Raw genomic sequence first — 18,786 nt, forward strand, 5'->3', positions numbered from 1 at the left:
GTGCCCGTTTCACCCGTGACCCGTTGCTATCCGACCTGTACCCGTCTGTTTGCCAGGTTTACCTATAGTGTTAGGAGTTCAAATTTCACTGGTAGCAACTTGTGGCCAGGGCATTTACCCAAGCCCCAATCACAAATTAGTCTCATACCTTCGAGTGTAGAGACATCTCGAGGCTTTCACCAGCAAAAAAAATTATTTTGAGTAATGATTTAAGTTTCATATATAATTGGTTTAGGTTTTTTTTTCTGGGAGAACGACTTACACATACCCAAGGTTTGCCGAAACGATAAGTTGGTATCTAGAAGGTTTGTCAGAAAAGGCCAGATCGACGCGTTACGACACAGATCTAACGAGTCTATGTCGTAACACAATTTTCTGGCCAGATTCCGGTCGTGGTGGCCGGAATCTGGCATTGCGGGTGGCGGTGGTGTTTTTGTTATTTTATAAAATTTTTATATATTAGGGTATTTAGTCAAATTAGCAAACCTAGGGGGTTTTTTAGAAATTTTTAAATTTACAAAAAACTAAAATATTAAACTTTCAAAGACATTTTAGTCTTTTCACTATTATCAAACAAAAATCACTAACAGAACATGACAAAAGGTACATATTTATCGTTTTAAAACCTTCTGGGTACCAACTTGTCATTTTGACAAACCTTGGGTATGCGTAAGTCGTTTGGCCTTTCTTTTCTTCTCCCTTTTTTTTTTAGATATGAAGTACTGTTTGATTTTCTTATATTCTAGAGATATGAAGTTATTAGATTATATTTCATTGACGATGAATTATAATGAGATCTGTTTAAATAACTTGGGGTAATTATGTANTGTTTGTGTTTGTGTGTTTACTGTTATCTTGATGTCGTATTAGTCTCTATTCCGTTCATAATTTAGCTACACTTCTCTTTTAAGAACCCAGCTGAATGGAATTGTAGGTGCTTGGTTAGCCCTAGGGCTCTTTCCTCCATTGCTTCTATAGGTTCGAGCTCGAAGAGCTTCCCAACAATCCTGCTATAAGTGGTTTTGCGGCGGTTTTCATCAGACGCGATTGTGCCATAGATTTGAGCAATTGAGCTAGCTGTGGCTCTCTATGTTGCGGGGCAAGTTTGCTGTTTTGCCATCGAGTTATGAATGTTGCTCTTTCTTGCACTAATGTATAAAATGTAAAATGATAATGGTTGCCTCCAAAGCCAAAATCCTGCAGAAAAAATATAATTTTTTTTTTTTTTTTTTTGGGGAAAGTTGCATCGTACCAAATGTAATTTTTCATTAATACATTTTTTTTTTTTTTAATCATCAAGATTGATAATTGTTTTATATATACTTGAAATAATTTTCAGCCCTCTTGAAAAAAAAAAAATCTGAATTTGTTCAAATGAAGACGTCTTATTTTTTATTTTTTATTTTAAATCCAATCGAGTGTTTATAAGAAAAAGAAAATTAAGGATTTCATCAATTCGAAATTAACAAGTTTGATAAAACCCAATTAAATTTATTGTTGGTATGGCAGATTAAAAATTCAATCAAAATCATGGCTTCATCCCTCCTTTTATCTTGATGATTGAATTTATACTAGTTAAAGTCAATAAGATTTAACACATATTAAATATGTAATTAAATATTTAATATAACGTTTTTCATGTAAATTACTATCATAAAATTGTCTTGATTTTATGTTTACTTTATTTCAGTGCTTTATTAAAAACTTCATGTAATTTGTCACAAGTTTATGAAACTTTCAGTGAGAGGTTTTCAATTTCAAAATATAAGAAGTTTAAAAAATATATATACCTATTTGTAACAAAATTTGATTTCATTGGTATAGATAAAAAGAATTATCAAATAATATAATCTTTTAAACTATGAAATACGTTAAAGGAAATTGTGACTGCATCAACCGCACTGACTCTGGAGGCACTGACTCCAGATAAAGCAAAAAGGATGAACAAGATGGCGATGAAAGTTCCCTTCATGGTTAAATACAAAAACTGAAATTTTATTAGCTTGAGTAGAGTGATGTTTGATGGTGGTGTTTGTGAGATTATATAGAGCAAATTAAATATGATTAGATAAGGTTTAATTTAAAATTTTAAATTAATTATATCATTGTTTTTATCCGACTCATGGTTCATCTTTTGGGAGATAAGATTATGGTTTCCGGATATATAATATATCTAAGCCTCACTTCTTTTAAATTTGGAAGCACTGTTCTTTTAATTTCAAAGTTTTTGGNGTGAAATTTATTAGACAGTACATGTAAACCTTATTATAGCGATCTAAGTTACATTCATCTGAAGCCGGATATAGTTGAAGTGTCGTAAAATGCTTATTTTCTTTTACCTTACCTAATGTAGTAATTATAATCAACAACCTCAACTATTAATTTAGCTACACTTCTTTATTGAAAACCCAACTGAATGGAATTGCAGGTGTTTGTTTAGCCCGAGCTAGGGCTCTTTCCTCCATTTTTCTCAACCTTTCAGGCAATCCACAAACATAATCCTGAGCAATTTTTCCTTCACTTGCAAGCCCCTCAAGTTTGTCGACATTCCAAACACCCACAAAATGTTCCAAAACATTGATATAATCCGTGATTGTGTACACTCCAATTCGCATTAAAACGTTCAAAACATGATCGAACAGGTGCTCATCCCGACCGTTGTACATTGAATCTCCTGGCATGATCATTCTAATTTTCAACATGTCAGCAAATGCCACCATTGCTTCGGTAGGATCGAGCTCGAAGAGCTTCCCGACAATCCTGCTATAAGCAGTTTCGTGGTGCTTCTCATTGGAAGCAATCGTGCCACAAATCTGAGCTAGCTTTGAGTCTCCATGTTGCAGGGCAAGTTTGGCTGTGTTGCCATGAGCAATACATGCTCTCTCTTGCACTGATGTATAAACTGTAAAATGGTAAGGGTTGTGTCCAAAGCCAAAATCCTAATACCAGAAATAAATAAATAAATAAATAATTGCAAAATAATATCACCAGGGGCAAAAACACCTAGAATTTAATTATTTTGGGAAGACTGAATTATTATTATTTCTTAAATAATATCAACTTATATATAATTTCTTTAGATGAATATTGTTAGTACAAAAATATTGCTGGGGGTGATTGCTAGAAAAAGAGAATAATTAGCTTTGATTTAAGTATTAATATTATGATCAATTATATATTGTTATATCCTGGCGTTTGGTTCATTCTAGGAATGTTAGATTACTGGGAATGTTGGATTACTGGAAAGATAGATTACCTTGAAAGATTATTGGGAATCTTTAAGAAAATGTGTTTGGTTAGTTGGTGGGTATGTTATATTAATATGGTTGGTTGTGGGGAATAAATTGGTGGGTATGTTATTTAAATTACCAAATTGTCCCCTTTACAAATATTAATATAATATTATTTTTATTATTAATTTTTGAATAATTTCTTTTAACCCCCAATATTTTAGATTTAGTTAAAACACCCTTACTTATATAAAACTTTAATTTATTACGAAATCACCCCCACCTCCTGCTGCCACCGTAGACCACCGTCGGAAGTCTCTGAAAGTCCCAATCAGCAACTCACTGTGACTAAGAGGCTTCGATATGGCCGTTTCCGGCCATACTGATGGCAGAAAACGGCCATATCAGGCCAGATCTGGCCGGAAATGGCCAGATCTATTCTAGCCATTTTCGACCAGATCGGTGGATCTGGGCGAGATCTGGCCGTTAACGGACAAATCTATTTCAGCCGGAATAGATCTGGCCGTTAACGGCCAGATCTCACCCATATCTGGTCAGAAATGGCCAGAATAGATCTAGCTATTTCCGGCTAGATCTGGCGGTTTTCGGCCATCAATATGGCCAAAAACGGCCATATCGATGACTCTCGGAGCCTCCCACCGAAACTCGTTCTTTTTTAGGGATTCCGGCAAGTTTTCCATGGCGGTCCGTGGTGTTTGGCCGCTGTAGGCAGTGGTGGCTAGGTGGCAGTGGTGGTGGCAACTGAGTGGTAGTGGTCTGTAAATTGTTTTAAATACAAGGACATTATTGTCCAAAATTTTAGTTAAACAAGGGTAAAATTGAAATAGGATATTAATGTAAATTTATTTTAAAATGAGGGCATTATTGTCCAAAATTTTCCTTAATAAAGGATAAAATTGTAACAAAAAAGGATAACCCTGGTAATATCAGAATACCTAAGAAAATGGAGGTAATCAGATTACCTCCAATATTACCAATAGTAACTACTATTGGTATTTTAAGATTACCGGAATCTTATATTACTTGACAACCAAACGTGGTAATCAAATAATATCAGATGACATTACCCCAATAATCTCACATTACTGCCAACCAAACGCCCCCTATGTGTTATATGAACATTATAACAACATATAATTGATCTAATTTTTAATGTTAAATTTATCTATCAATAAAATTCTTAATAAATAAATTAGATATATCTTTAAACGTTTTCACATGTTGACGTCCTGAAATCCAGATCAAGTTTGTACGAGAAAATAATTTATATTTTTGCATGGATATCTTACCGTTCCTGAAGCAATCATATACTGAATAGTCTTCTCCACTTGTTTGATGTCAATTCTTCCTGAAAGATAGAGATACTTATTGAGAAGATCTCCATGGCGATTCTCTTCAGCACTCCAACCTCTACTCCAAATCGCCCATGGAGTGTCGTCTCTGCCGGTTTCATCACGATAAATTTCTGTGCTACTGACTCTTGACTGATACATTGGAAGGGCTTCTTCTGTGATCATATTGCCAACTATAGCAACCAAATAATCGTCAGGAATTTCCTTTGCTCTCTCCCTCAATTCTTTAACTTGTTCTACGAATCCGTCCGACGCCGAATCCGGCTTTGGGGGGGGGGGGGGGGGGGGGGGGGGGGGGGGGCGGCGCGGTGGGGGGGGGTGGGGTTTATCATCAAGATTGATAATTGTTTATATATACTTGAAATAATTTTCAGCCCTCTTGAAAAAAAAAAATCTGAATTTGTTCAAATGAAGACGTCTTATTTTTTTTTTATTTTAAATCCAATCGAGTGTTTATAAGAAAAAGAAAATTAGGATTTCCTCAATTCGAAATTAACAAGTTTGATAAAACCCAATTAAATTTATTGTTGGGTGGCAGATTAAAAATCAATCAAAATCATGGCTTCATCCTCCTTTTATCTGATGATGAATTTATACTGTTAAAGTCAATAAGATTTAACACATATTAAATATGTAATTAAATATTTAATAAAGTTTTTCATGTAAATTACTATCATAAAATTGTCTTGATTTTATGTTTACTTTATTTCAGTGCTTTATTAAAAACTTCATGTAATTTGTCACAAGTTTATGAAACTTCAGTGAGAGGTTTTCAATTTCAAAATATAGAAGTTTAAAAAAATATATATACTTTGTAACAAAATTTGATTTCATTGGTATAGATAAAAGAATTATCAAATAATATAATCTTTAAAATATGAAATACTTTAAAGGAAATTGTGACTGCATCAACCGCACTGACTCTGGAGGCACTGACTCCAGATAAAGCAAAAAGGAGAACAAGATGGCGATGAAAGTTCCTTCATGGTTAAATACAAAAACTGAAAATTTATTAGCTGAGTAGAGTGATGTTTGATGGTGGTGTTTGTGAGATTATATAGAGCAAATTAAATAGATTAGATAAGGTTTAATTTAAAATTTTAAATTAATTATATCATTGTTTTTATCCGACTCATGGTTCATCTTTGGGAGAAAGATTATGGTTTCGGATATAATATATCTAAGCTCACTTCTTTTAAATTTGAAGCACTGTTCTTTTAATTTCAAAGTTTTTGGATAAGTTATAGTAACCTAATTAGTAGAGGCAAAATGCTATCTCTTTCCTAGTTTTCTATTGATTTGAATAATTCAACCTTTTCCGAAGCTATGGATTTGGAATGTGACAGCTTCTTCAGATTTGCCTTCTATTGAATTTGATATCGAATAAGTATAAAATAATTTACCAACTTGTATAAACTTTGAAGGATTAATTAATTTCTTTGTTTAAATAAAAAAACTCTGTTAGGAGAGAATTCTGATCTTTTTCTTTTTTTCTTTTTTGTAATATAATGACTTTTTATCATAAGTCATCTTCATTGATAGCTATTTTATTTTTACATAAGAACAAAAATCAAATAACTTAGTTTCACTTCGTGAAACATTGTTAAATTAATTAAATTATTATGCAACACTCCATTAATATGGGTTTTAGGTATGTCTACTTATTATTATTATATAAATGATATTATGTTCTTTGTTAAACTATAAAGCTGTATTTAGTACAACACCCATAAGCATTTTGTTAAAATAATTTTAATATAGTCCAAACCAACATAAAATCTTGATTACGCCCTGAATAATACGTAAAAACTTTTTTTTAAATGAAAATAATAATAAAATAATAATAATAATAATAGAGATGAACTCACATTAAACCAGAATTGGGGTGGTGGAAGCCATGAAAAACTTGGAGAAGCTGTGACTAGTTGTTTCATTTTAGAGAAAGTTCAACTGATGAAGGAATTGATTGAAAGCTACACAAGATCATGATGATAATTAAGCCTTCAGTTTATAAATAACATTGTCCGATTCCAGCATTGTATTTTTTCTTTTTTAAGACAGCAATATTTATTACATGACCAAACTTTATGAACAATAATACCCTTTGAAAATCGAAGGGAGAGCAGATCTGATTATTTATTTTATCAACTGCGTTATCATGACAGCTGTTAGGGGTGGTTTTTTGGTGGCCAATTCAGGTCAAATAAGTATAAAGTAATAGGTGGTTACTTGATAAGAATCGACCACAATAGGTGATCATTTGATGAGAATCAAACACAAGACTATGGATAGGGGTGAATTCAGCCTAGTTTTTGCCCACCCTCAATTTTTTTTTTAAATATAATATATATAATTTGGATTTTAGCCAACCAACAAAAATATAAATAGATAAAAATAAATGTTCAATTAGTTTTTATTTTGGCTCACTCTAAGAGAAAATTTTAGATCTAATACTTATGGGAATCTAAAATCTTGTCATCCGACCACAACCAAGTGGTTAGCTTGGGGTGCGTTAACCCAAGCTAAACCCAAAAACCCAAACTAAACCAAGTGGTTTAATTCGAGTTTTAAGATACTAAAATGCAAAATTGAACTAAATTGGAGTGAATTAAAATTTAAGCGAATTGGTTTTTGATTTACTTTTCAACTCCAAAAACCTGAGCCAAATTGTATTAAGTATATTAAATAATATGATTATAACATGCACGAAGGAGCATCAAAGGGAGATAATAATTAATTAATAAGAATTAATTAACAAATAGGATATCAAGGATATAAATATCTATATAATATTAGCAAGGGGCTAAGCTTTAATTTAATTTGGAGGATGATAACATATATTGAGACTTGACAAGTTAATTTATGGATAAAAAATAATGATATTATGGAAGAGTAATTAATATTCAACAATAAGATATAAATAATCACTCAATTAAAAAAATGATAATAAGGATTTATTAATTATTTCATTAAATGTTCGCTAAAACAATATTTCAAACCTACCCAATCACTAAAACAATAAAAAGATCCTTAAAATGTTCATAAAATATTTTTTTTTTATCCAACAAAATTAAATAATATGTGTTTAAATCAGAGAAAATTATTCTATATTATAATACTTTTTAATGATATAATATTAAAAAATAATAATACAAAAGATGCAAATAATAAAATTAAGAAAATAAAATAAAATATGTTAAACAAAATAAACATAAATATAAAAGATGCAATTTCCTACTTTACCCGATTAGGCTAACAACAATTACCTTTGGATGAAGATGTCATGACTATACTCTAACATTTTATTTTAATTTGGGATTGTAATATTATTTAAACCTCTGGGTCTAAACTACTTATACTAAAGCTAAGATTATTGTGTATAGCAATTCTCTGACTGGAAACTAAACCAGTTAACTAGTTAATAAAAACTGGTTAACTGTTTTTAAAACGATTTTTCTTTAAATTATTTTTTATTTTGATATTTTCCTAATTTAACTTATTTTTTTTATTTGAGAGAGAAGAGAAAAGTGAAAATCGGTGAAGACTGAGAAGAAATGTGTGTTTGTGTGAAAAAAAAAAAGAGAAAAATGTGCAAAGGGTGAGAGTAAAGAGAAAATGATTTGCAGATTTAGGGTTTTTTTAATTTAAAGTGAAAACCGATTTTATAAATCAGTTCCGATTAAATGGCTTTTAAATTTTTTTAAACCGGTAATTGAACCGAATTTCTGGTTTATGTATTAGTTTCCTTGAACTGAACCAAACTAATTTGGTTTGGTTTTTGTTTTTTTGGACACCCTTAATCATAGCAATATAAATCATAATTCATATGAAGTCAAATACAGCAGAAGTGCTGATCTAAATACAATTCATCTAAAGCCAAAAATAGCTGAAGTGCCGTCAAATGCTTATTTTCTTGTACTTCCCTAATTTAGTAATTTTAATCAACTTCATCAACTCTTAATTTAGTTAAACTTCTCTGTCAAAAACCCAGCTGAATGAAATTGCAGGTGTTGTGTAGCCTAGCTAGAGCTCTCTCTTCATTTTCTCAGCCTTTTGGTAATCCACAGACATAATCCTGAACAATTTTTCCGTCACTTTTAAGCCCCTCAAGTTTCTCGATATTCCAAATACCCACAAAATGTTCAAAAAAATTATATAATCTGTGGTTGTGTACACTCCAATTCGCATTAAAACATTCGAAACATGATCGAACAAGCTCATCTTTACCCTCGTACATTGAATGGCCAGGCATGATCATTCTAATTCTAACATGTCGGCAAACGCCACCATTGCTTCGGTAGGATCAAGCTCGAACAGCTTCTTGACAATCTGTATAAGCAGTTTCATGGCGCTTCTCATCGGAAGCGATTGTGCCACAGATTTGAGCTAGCTTTGAGTCCCATGTTGCAGGGCAAGTTTGGCTGTGTGCCATGAGTATAAATGTTGCTCTTTCTTGTACTGATGTATAAACAGAGAAATGATAAGGGTTGTCTCCAAAGCCAAAATCCTGTCACAAAAAATAGGAAAAATAAAATTGCAAATTTACATAGTAACGAAGATAATTTTGATCTAATTTTGTAAAGGTGATAGGATCCCAGTGAAAATTTCCAAATAATGATGTCTTAAAATTTTTAAATCTAGACAGAGATTTTACAAGAGAAAATGACATATTTATCAAACAGTACTATATCTTCATTCCTTTTCCCTTTTATTAATACAATTTTTCTATATTAGAAATTATGATTGTTTAAATATACTCAAATAATTACAGCCCCCTGAAAAAAAAATTCTAGTTTCACCCTTGAACGGTGACAGGATCCCATCGAAAATTTTATAATGCTGGACGTCCTGCAATTTTTAAAAACCACATGAAGTTATACCAAAGAAAAAGACGCATTAGAAAACCTCACCATTAAGGGGGTTGGTTCATTCATTACCAAAAAACAACTCTCTCACTTGTAAAAAAGAGAAGAGTAGCTCACTTTTCATAACTTTTTGTACGTCAGTACGCTTTAGCGACCTGACCAACACTAAAATCAATACAACTCAGTGGATGTAGGACTTGCTACCTTAGCATCCGAACCACTTTAAAAGTTTTCCTAGCATTTATTTCATTTCATATACCCATTATCACGTGCGTTAATTCATCAAAGAGCAAAACCCACGTGACAATTGGTTGGTGCCGAAAAACAGCATCAACAAAAGTAAACTTCAATTTATCCTAGATTAACATAAAATCCTGGCTACGTCCCTGGATAATACGTAAAAGCAATTTAAAAAATCGGAAAAAAAAATGATGGATGAACTCACTTAGAACCAGAATTGACGTGGGTGGAAGCCATGAAAAACTTGGAAAAGCTTGGAGGAGTTGTTGCCATTTTGGGGAAAGTTGCAAGTATTGAAGGAATTGATTGAAAGCTACACATGGTGATGATAATTAAGCCTTCAAGTTTATATTGAAACCAATGTAATTGACAAGTTCTTTGCTCTCTTCTCTGTTTATAAATAATATACACACTACAACAAAATTAGCTTTATCCAAAGGCATCAGATGCCGAAGGAAATTGTCATTTGCAAAGGCACTTTTTCCTTGGAATGGATATGCGCTTGGAAATGATATTCTTTTCCCAAAGTCAAGATGCCCTCGGTAATATACAAAATGCCGCCAAAGGTATACTGAAAATTACTAGAGTTTGGACTAAGCAAGACTTACCGAGAATTAATGCAGCCTTTCACTCACTAAATTTCATTTTTACTCCCTAGGTTTTAGCAAAACAAAATAATTATTTCAAGAACATGAATGCAACAAACTACAAGCACACACAAATACAAATTTTTAAATAAGGTATATGGATAAAGGAAGAAGCTCAACTATAGTAATTCACAAGAATAGAGACAAACTTTAATGATGAGTCAACCTTTCCACGAAAAAAGACAAAACCTCAATCGGCTTTTAGACTCTTTAAAACCAACACGAAAATGTGTACCTCTTTACCTATTGTAGTAATTTTAATTTACTTCATCAACTCGTAATTTGTTAGAATTGTGGACTACTTTAGTATTAATGAGTCATGCAATGCCCCCTGTCTGTAGGTAGTTTAGGTTTTTTTCATATATAATAGTTGACGAATTTCTTTAAGTTATTAGTTTCTTATTAGGTTTGGGCTTAGGAATAGAGATCCTTATAATATTAGGTTTTAGTCTTTTAAATCTAGTATATGAACATTATTTTCTCTTGTAATGAGTGATAGTAAACAATATGATAAATTCATTTATTATAAACGAGAGAGATGAGGTAATATTGAAATAATATTAACTCTGCTAGCTAGACGTAGCCTGTTAATTGGGTGAACCAAAGTAAATCACGCATATTACTTTTTCTCATTACTGTTTGTGTTTGTGTGTTTACTGTTATCTTGATGTCGTATTAGTCTCTATTCCGTTCATAATTTAGCTACACTTCTCTTTTAAGAACCCAGCTGAATGGAATTGTAGGTGCTTGGTTAGCCCTAGGGCTCTTTCCTCCATTGCTTCTATAGGTTCGAGCTCGAAGAGCTTCCCAACAATCCTGCTATAAGTGGTTTTGCGGCGGTTTTCATCAGACGCGATTGTGCCATAGATTTGAGCAATTGAGCTAGCTGTGGCTCTCTATGTTGCGGGGCAAGTTTGCTGTTTTGCCATCGAGTTATGAATGTTGCTCTTTCTTGCACTAATGTATAAAATGTAAAATGATAATGGTTGCCTCCAAAGCCAAAATCCTGCAGAAAAAATATAATTTTTTTTTTTTTTTGGGAAAAGTTGCATCGTACCAAATGTAATTTTCATTAATACATTTTTTTTTTTTTTAATCATCAAGATTGATAATTGTTTTAATTACTTGAAATAATTTTCAGCCCTCTTGAAAAAAAAAAATCTGAATTTGTTCAAATGAGACGTCTTATTTTATTTTTTATTTTAAATCCATATCGAGTGTTTATAAGAAAAAGAAAATTAAGGATTTCATCAATTCGAAATTAACAAGTTTGATAAAACCCAATTAAATTTATTGTTGGTATGGCAGATTAAAATTCAATCAAAATCATGGCTTATCCCTCCTTTTATCTTGATGATTGAATTTATACTAGTTAAGTCAATAAGATTTAACCATATTAATATGTAATTAAATATTTAATATACGTTTTTCATTAAATTACTATCATAAAATTGTCTTGATTTTATGTTTACTTTATTCAGTGCTTTATTAAAAACTTCATGTAATTTGTCACAAGTTTTGAAACTTCAGTGAGAGGTTTCAATTTCAAATATAAGAAGTTTAAAAAATATATATACCTATTTGTAACAAAATTTGATTTCATTGGTATAGATAAAAAGAATTATCAAATAATATAATCTTTTAAACATGAAATACGTTAAAGGAAATTGTGACTGCATCAACCGCATTGACTCTGAGGCACTGACTCCAGATAAGCAAAAAGGATGAACAAGATGGCGATGAAAGTTCCCTTCATGGTTAAATACAAAAACTGAAATTTTATTAGCTTGAGTAGAGTGATTTTTGATGGTGGTGTTGTGAGATTATATAGAGCAAATTAAATATGATTAGATAAGGTTTAATTTATGTGTAAATCATACCAATCCTTCAACCTGTAAGATTAGTCACAATACAAAACAGAAACTGCAAGAACAACGCACAATCACACAACACAAGATATACCGTGGTTCGCTTGTTCAATATAGAAACAATTACATCCACGTTGAACTCCAGAATATGGAGCTCGCTGCACTAGTATTGATTTCCTCAAAGATTACACTTTACAGAAGAATCTTCTTCACTGTCACTCACAGAATCAAACACTCATTCACTTCCCTGTATCCCGCAAATCCTAATAAACCCTAGAGTGTTCTATACCCTTCAAGGAACCCCTGCCCTCAAACACAACTCTAGAAAGATTCACACAAAGAAGAAACCCAGAATGAGCATGAAACCCTAATCCAGACCAAACGAATTTTTCAGAGAAACGAAACGAATACCCTAAAACTCGATTGCCCTCAAATGCGTGAATAGTCCCCTTTTATACTGTTGATTGCTGATTGCATTTGAGCCGTTGGATTCTCTTTATCTTTGACGGCTGTGATTCATTTGGAATGATGGACAAAACGACAGCGTTTTGTTTCCTGGTTTAAACGACGTCGTATGCTTCACTTATTTAACAATTTTAAATTTTAAATTAATTATATCATTGTTTTTATCCGACTCATGGTTCATCTTTTGGGAGATAAGATTATGGTTTTCGGATATATAATATATCTAAGCCTCACTTCTTTTAAATTTGGAAGCACTGTTCTTTTAATTTCAAAGTTTTTGGATAAGATTATAGTAACCTAATTTAGTAGAGGCAAAATGCTATCTCTTTCCTAATTTTCTATTGATTTGAATAATTCAACCTTTTCCGAGGCTATGGATTTGGAATGTGACAGCTTCTTCAGATTTGCCTTTCTATTGAATTTGATATCGAATAAGTATAAAATAATATACCAACTTGTATAAACTTTGAAGGATTAATTAATTTCTTTGTTTAAATAAAAAACTCTGCTAGGAGAGAATTCTGATCTTTTTTCTTTTTTTCTTTTTTTGTAATATAAATGACTTTTTATCATAAGTCATCTTTCATTTGATAGCTATTATTATTATTTTTACATAACAACAAAAATCAATAAACTTAGTTTCACTTCGTGAAACATTGTTAAATTAATTAAATTTATTATGCAACACTCCATTAATATTGGTTTTTAGGTATGTCCTACTTATTATTATTTATATAAATGATATTATGTTCTTTGTTAAACTATAAAGCTGTATTTAGTACAACACCCATAAGCATTTTGTTAAAAATAAATTTTAATTTAGTCCAAACTAACATAAAATCTTGATTACGCCCCTGAATAATACGTAAAAACATTTTTTTTTTTTAAAATGAAAATAATAATAATAATAATAGAGATGAACTCACATTAAACCAGAATTGGGGTGGGTGGAAGCCATGAAAAACTTGGAGAAGCTATGACTAGTTGTTTCCATTTTAAAGAAAGTTCAAGTGATGAAAGAATTGATTGAAAGCTACACATGATCATGATGATAATTAAGCCTTCAAGTTTATAAATAACATTGTCCAATTCCAACATTGTATTATTTTGTCTTTTTTTAAGACAGCAATATTTATTACATGACCAAACTTTATGAACAATTAATACCCTTTGAAAATCGAAGGAAGAGCAGAATCTGGTTATTTATTATTATCAACTGCATTATCATGACAGGTATTAGGGGTGTGTTTTTTGGTGGCCAATTCAGGTCAAATAAGTTATAAATGTAATAGGTGGTTATTTGATAAGAATCGTACACAATAGGTGATCACTTGATGAGAATTAAACACAAGACTTATGGGTAGGGACGAATCCAGCCTAGTTTTTACCCACCCTTATTTTTTTAAAAAAAAATATAATATATATAATTTTTAGATTTTGGCCCATCCTAATAAAAATATTAATGTTCAATTAGTTTTTATTTTAGCTCACTCTAAGAGAAATTTTTAGATCCGCTACTACTTATGGGAATCTAAAATCTTGTCATCCGACCATAGTCAAGTGGTTAGCTTGGCGTGCGTTAACCCAAGCCAAACCCAAAAACCGAAACTAAACCAAGTGGTTTAATTCGAGTTTTAAGATACTAAAATGCAAAATTGAACTAAATTGGAGTGAATTAAAATTTAAGCGAATTGGTTTTTTATTTACTTTTCAACTCCAAAAACCTGAGCCAAATTGTATTAAGTATTTATTAAATAATATGATTATAACATGCACGAAGGAGCATCAAAGGGAGATAATAATTAATTAATAAGAATTAATTAACAATATGGATATCAATGGATATAAAACTCTATATAATATTTTAGCAAGGTGGCTAAGCTTTTAATTTTAATTTGGATATGATAAACATATATTGAGACTTGACAAGTTTGTTTATGGATAAAAATATTAATGATATTATTGGAAAGAGTAATTTAATATTCAACCAATAAGATATAAATAATCACTCAATTAAAAAAATGATAATAAGGATTTTATTAATTATTTCATTAAATTTGTTCACTAAAACAATATTTCAAACCTACCCAATCACTAAAACAATAAAAAGATCCTTAAAATGTTCATAAAAATATATATTTTTTATCCAACAAAATTAAAATAATATGTGTTTAAATCAGAGAAAATTAATTCTATATTATAATACTTTTTAATGATATAATATTTAAAAAATAATAATACAAAAGTTGCAAATAATAAAATTAAGAAAATAAAATAAAATATGTTAAACAAAATAAACATAAATTATAAAAGATGCAATTTCCTACTTTACCCGATTAGGCTAACAACAATTACCTTATGGATGAAGATGTCATGACTATACTCTAACATTTTATTTTAATTTGGGATTGTAATATTATTTATTTAAACCTCTGGGTCTAAACTTACTTATACTAAAGCTAAGATCATTGTGTATAGCAATTCTCTGACTGGAAACTAAACCAGTTAACTAGTTAACAAAAACTGGTTAACTGTTAACTAGTTAACTGTTTTTGAGCCGATTTTCTCTTTTAACTTATTTTTTATTTTGATATTTTCCTAATTTAACTTATTTTTTTATTTTGAGAGGGAAGAGAAAAGTGAAAATCGGTGAGGATTGAGAAGAAATGTGTGTTTGTGTGAAAAAACAAAAAGAGAATAAATGTGCAAAGGGTGATGAGTAAAGAGAAAATGATTTGCAGATTTAGGGTTTTTTTAATTTTAAAGTGAAAACCGATTTTATAAATCAGTTCTGATTAACTGGCTTTTAAATTTCTTTAAACCGGTAATTGAACCGAATTTCCGGTTTATGTATTAGTTTCCTTGAACTGAAGCCAAACTAATTTGGTTTGGTTTCTGCATTTTTTTGAACACCCTTAATCATAGCAATATAAATCATAATTCATATAAAGTCAAATACAGCAGAAGTGCTGATCTAAATTACATTCATCTAAAGCCAAAAATAGCTGAAGTGCCGTCAAATGCTTATTTTCTTGCACTTCCCAAATTTAGTAATTTTAATCAACTTCATCAACTCTTAATTTAGTTAAACTTCTCTGTCAAAAACCCAGCTGAATGAAATTGCAGGTGCTTGTTTAGCCCTAGCTAGAGCTCTCTCTTCCATTTTTCTCAGCCTTTCCGGTAATCCACAGACATAATCCTGAGCAATTTTTCCCTCACTTCTAAGCCCCTCAAGTTTCTCGATATTCCAAATACCCACAAAATGTTCCAAAACATTAATATAATCTGTGGTTGTGTACACTCCAATTCGCATTAAAACATTCGAAACATGATCGAACAACTGCTCATCTTTACCATCGTACATTGAATGGCCAGGCATGATCATTCTAATTCTCAACATGTCGGCAAACGCCACCATTGCTTCGGTAGGATCAAGCTCGAACAGCTTCTTGACAATCCTGCTATAAGCAGTTTCATGGCGCTTCTCATCGGAAGCGATTGTGCCACAGATTTGAGCTAGCTTTGAGTCTCCATGTTGCAGGGCAAGTTTGGCTGTGTTGCCATGAGCTATAAATGTTGCTCTTTCTTGTACTGATGTATAAACAGAGAAATGATAAGGGTTGTCTCCAAAGCCAAAATCCTGTCACAAAAAATAGGAAAAATAAAATTGCAAATTTACATAGTAACGAAGATAATTTTGATCTAATTTTGTAAAGGTGATAGGATCCCAGTGAAAATTTCCAAATACTGATGTCTTAAAATTTTTAAAATCTAGACAGAGATTTTACAAGAGAAAATGACATATTTATCAAACAGTACTATATCTTCATTACTTTTCCCTTTTTATTAATACAATTTTTCTATTATTAGAAATTATAATTGTTTAATATATACTCAAATAATTTACAGCCCCCTGAAAAAAAAATTCTAGTTTCACCCTTGAACGGTGACAGGATCCCATCGAAAATTTTATAATGCTGACGTCCTGCAATTTTTAAAACCCACATGAAGTTTATACCAAAGAAAAAGACGCATTTTTTTGCATGGATCTTACCGTTCCTGAAGCAATCATATACTGAATAGTCTTCTCCACTTGTTTGATGTCAATTCTTCCTGAAAGATAGAGATACTTATTGAGAAGATCTCCATGGCGATTCTCTTCAGCACTCCAACCTCTACTCCAAATAGCCCATGGAGTGTCATCTCTGCCGGTTTCATCACGATAAATTTCTGTGCTACTAACTCTTGACTGATACATTGGAAGGGCTTCTTCTGTGACCATATTGCCAACTATAGCAACCAAATAATCGTCAGGAATTTCCTTTACTCTCTCCCTCAATTCTTTCACTTGTTCTACGAATCCGTCCGACGCCGAATCCGGTAGAAGATCTGCAGGCTGCCAGGATTTTTCAACTGGTTTTAGTAGAGGCAAAATGCTATCTCTTGCCCAACCCTCTGTGGATTTGAATAATTCAACCTTTTCTGGGGCCATGGATTTGGCACAGTACGGCTTCTTCATATCTTTTGTCTCTCTGAATTATTTGAAATGAAGAAACGAGAAAATTAGTGACCAACTTGTATATATAAACTTTGAAGGATTGATTAATTTCTTTATTCAATTAAAAACTCATGCTAGCAGAGAATCCTGCTCCTTTCTAGTCACGTTATCTTAATAAATGATAATATCAAGGGCCGAAGGGCGGAACTATAAGAGGGTTTGCCCGGGCTGTAGCCTGAGTAGCCCTTCAAAAGAATTGAAAACCTCTTTTTTCTTGTTCTTTTTTTCAAAAACAGGCATTATATTCACCATGTGAAATTAATATGTTCTTTATTAAGCAAGAAAATTGTAGTTAGTATTATTCATAAGTATACTGTTAAAAATAAAATTTAACTAAGCATAGGCTAACAAAAAATCATGGCCACGCCCCTGAATAATACGTGAAAATGATTAAAAAAAAAGTTGGAAAAAAATACAGATGAACTCACTTAGAACCAGAATTGAGGTGGGTGGAAGGCATGAAAAACTTGGAGAAGCTGCAAGGAGTATTTGCCATTTTTGGGAATGTTGCAAGTACTGAAGGAATTGATTGGAAGCTACACATGATCATGATGGTGAGACTTCAAGTTTACATGGAAAATAATGTGATTGACACAAGTTTTTCTTTGCTCTCTTCTCTATTTATAACTAGATTATATTACTGTAAATGTTTTAAGTTACATACCCAGTAATGCTACTGGGGCTTCTATAAGGGATAACCCTAATGTAACCTTACATAAATTGTCCCACCGACCCGACAACTGAGTTATTTTCGGTTGTTATTTTGATCAGCACCTCTGGATTAAATTTATTTTCCAAGTTGATCTATTTTAGTAATCATTGATTTCATTTTATTTTTAAGTAGAACTCAGATCAAAAGAAATTCTTGCTCTTTTTGTATATAATGACGTCTTTATTTATAAATAAAAAATCTTGCTCAACTTTTATTTTGTTTTAATTGATTATATGTATTGCAGTTTCTTAGAGAGAAGAAATTCAAACAGACGATTCCTCAAGTGAAGGTTGAAGATGGAGAAGAGATCAGTTATGAAATTGCGACAGCCGCATTGAAGAGGGCAGTCAGATTGTTTACAGCTCATAGTGCAAAGTATTTAATCGGATGCTTGTTCTTAATGTTAAAATTTTCTTCTTCTAGAAAAATAATTTAATAGATAACATGGTCTGGTCCCATCATTTGGTTATTTTGTTCAAGATTTTGAAGACAGTAATATTTATTATATAAACCAAACTCTTGTCAGCTATTAAGACCTTTCACATAACAATATCAAGTACTATTTATAAGAAGAAAATATCTTTGTTATTAATTTCGTTCAACTATATTATGGTAACAAGAGTTTCATCTCTGGCCTTAAAAAAAAAATCGAAATTAACTAGGTAGAACATAATTGTTTATAAATAACAAATGTTATATTTATACTTTTGAGGTTTATAAACAAGAACGAACTTGTATAAGAACCTTTTCTTTTTTTTCATGTTTCTGATACTTCAACATTGAACTAGAAGAATGAAATATATTTTGTATTATCTCATTATAATTTAG

General features: G+C 31.4%; 2 protein-coding genes across 2 annotated transcripts; both read right to left on the reverse strand.

The window, feature by feature from the left end:
• Positions 1-2,387: 2,387 nt before the first annotated feature.
• LOC116118906 (stearoyl-[acyl-carrier-protein] 9-desaturase, chloroplastic-like) lies at positions 2,388-12,111 on the reverse strand. The gene is made up of 4 exons (XM_031404856.1): positions 12,039-12,111; positions 10,125-10,246; positions 4,541-4,867; positions 2,388-2,939 (listed from the first exon to the last, which is right to left on the reverse strand). The coding sequence occupies exons 1-4, from the start codon at positions 12,109-12,111 to the stop codon at positions 2,388-2,390; spliced, it is 1,074 nt and encodes a 357-aa protein (XP_031260716.1).
• Positions 12,112-15,773: 3,662 nt separating this feature from the next.
• On the reverse strand, positions 15,774-17,782 carry LOC116118903 (stearoyl-[acyl-carrier-protein] 9-desaturase, chloroplastic-like). Its single transcript, XM_031404855.1, has 3 exons — positions 17,675-17,782; positions 16,743-17,220; positions 15,774-16,328 (listed from the first exon to the last, which is right to left on the reverse strand). The coding sequence occupies exons 1-3, from the start codon at positions 17,740-17,742 to the stop codon at positions 15,774-15,776; spliced, it is 1,101 nt and encodes a 366-aa protein (XP_031260715.1). The 5' UTR covers positions 17,743-17,782.
• Positions 17,783-18,786: the final 1,004 nt, after the last annotated feature.

Source organism: Pistacia vera, unplaced genomic scaffold (genome assembly GCF_008641045.1).
Source record: "Pistacia vera cultivar Batoury unplaced genomic scaffold, PisVer_v2 Contig863, whole genome shotgun sequence".
Taxonomy (NCBI): Eukaryota; Viridiplantae; Streptophyta; class Magnoliopsida; order Sapindales; family Anacardiaceae; genus Pistacia; species Pistacia vera.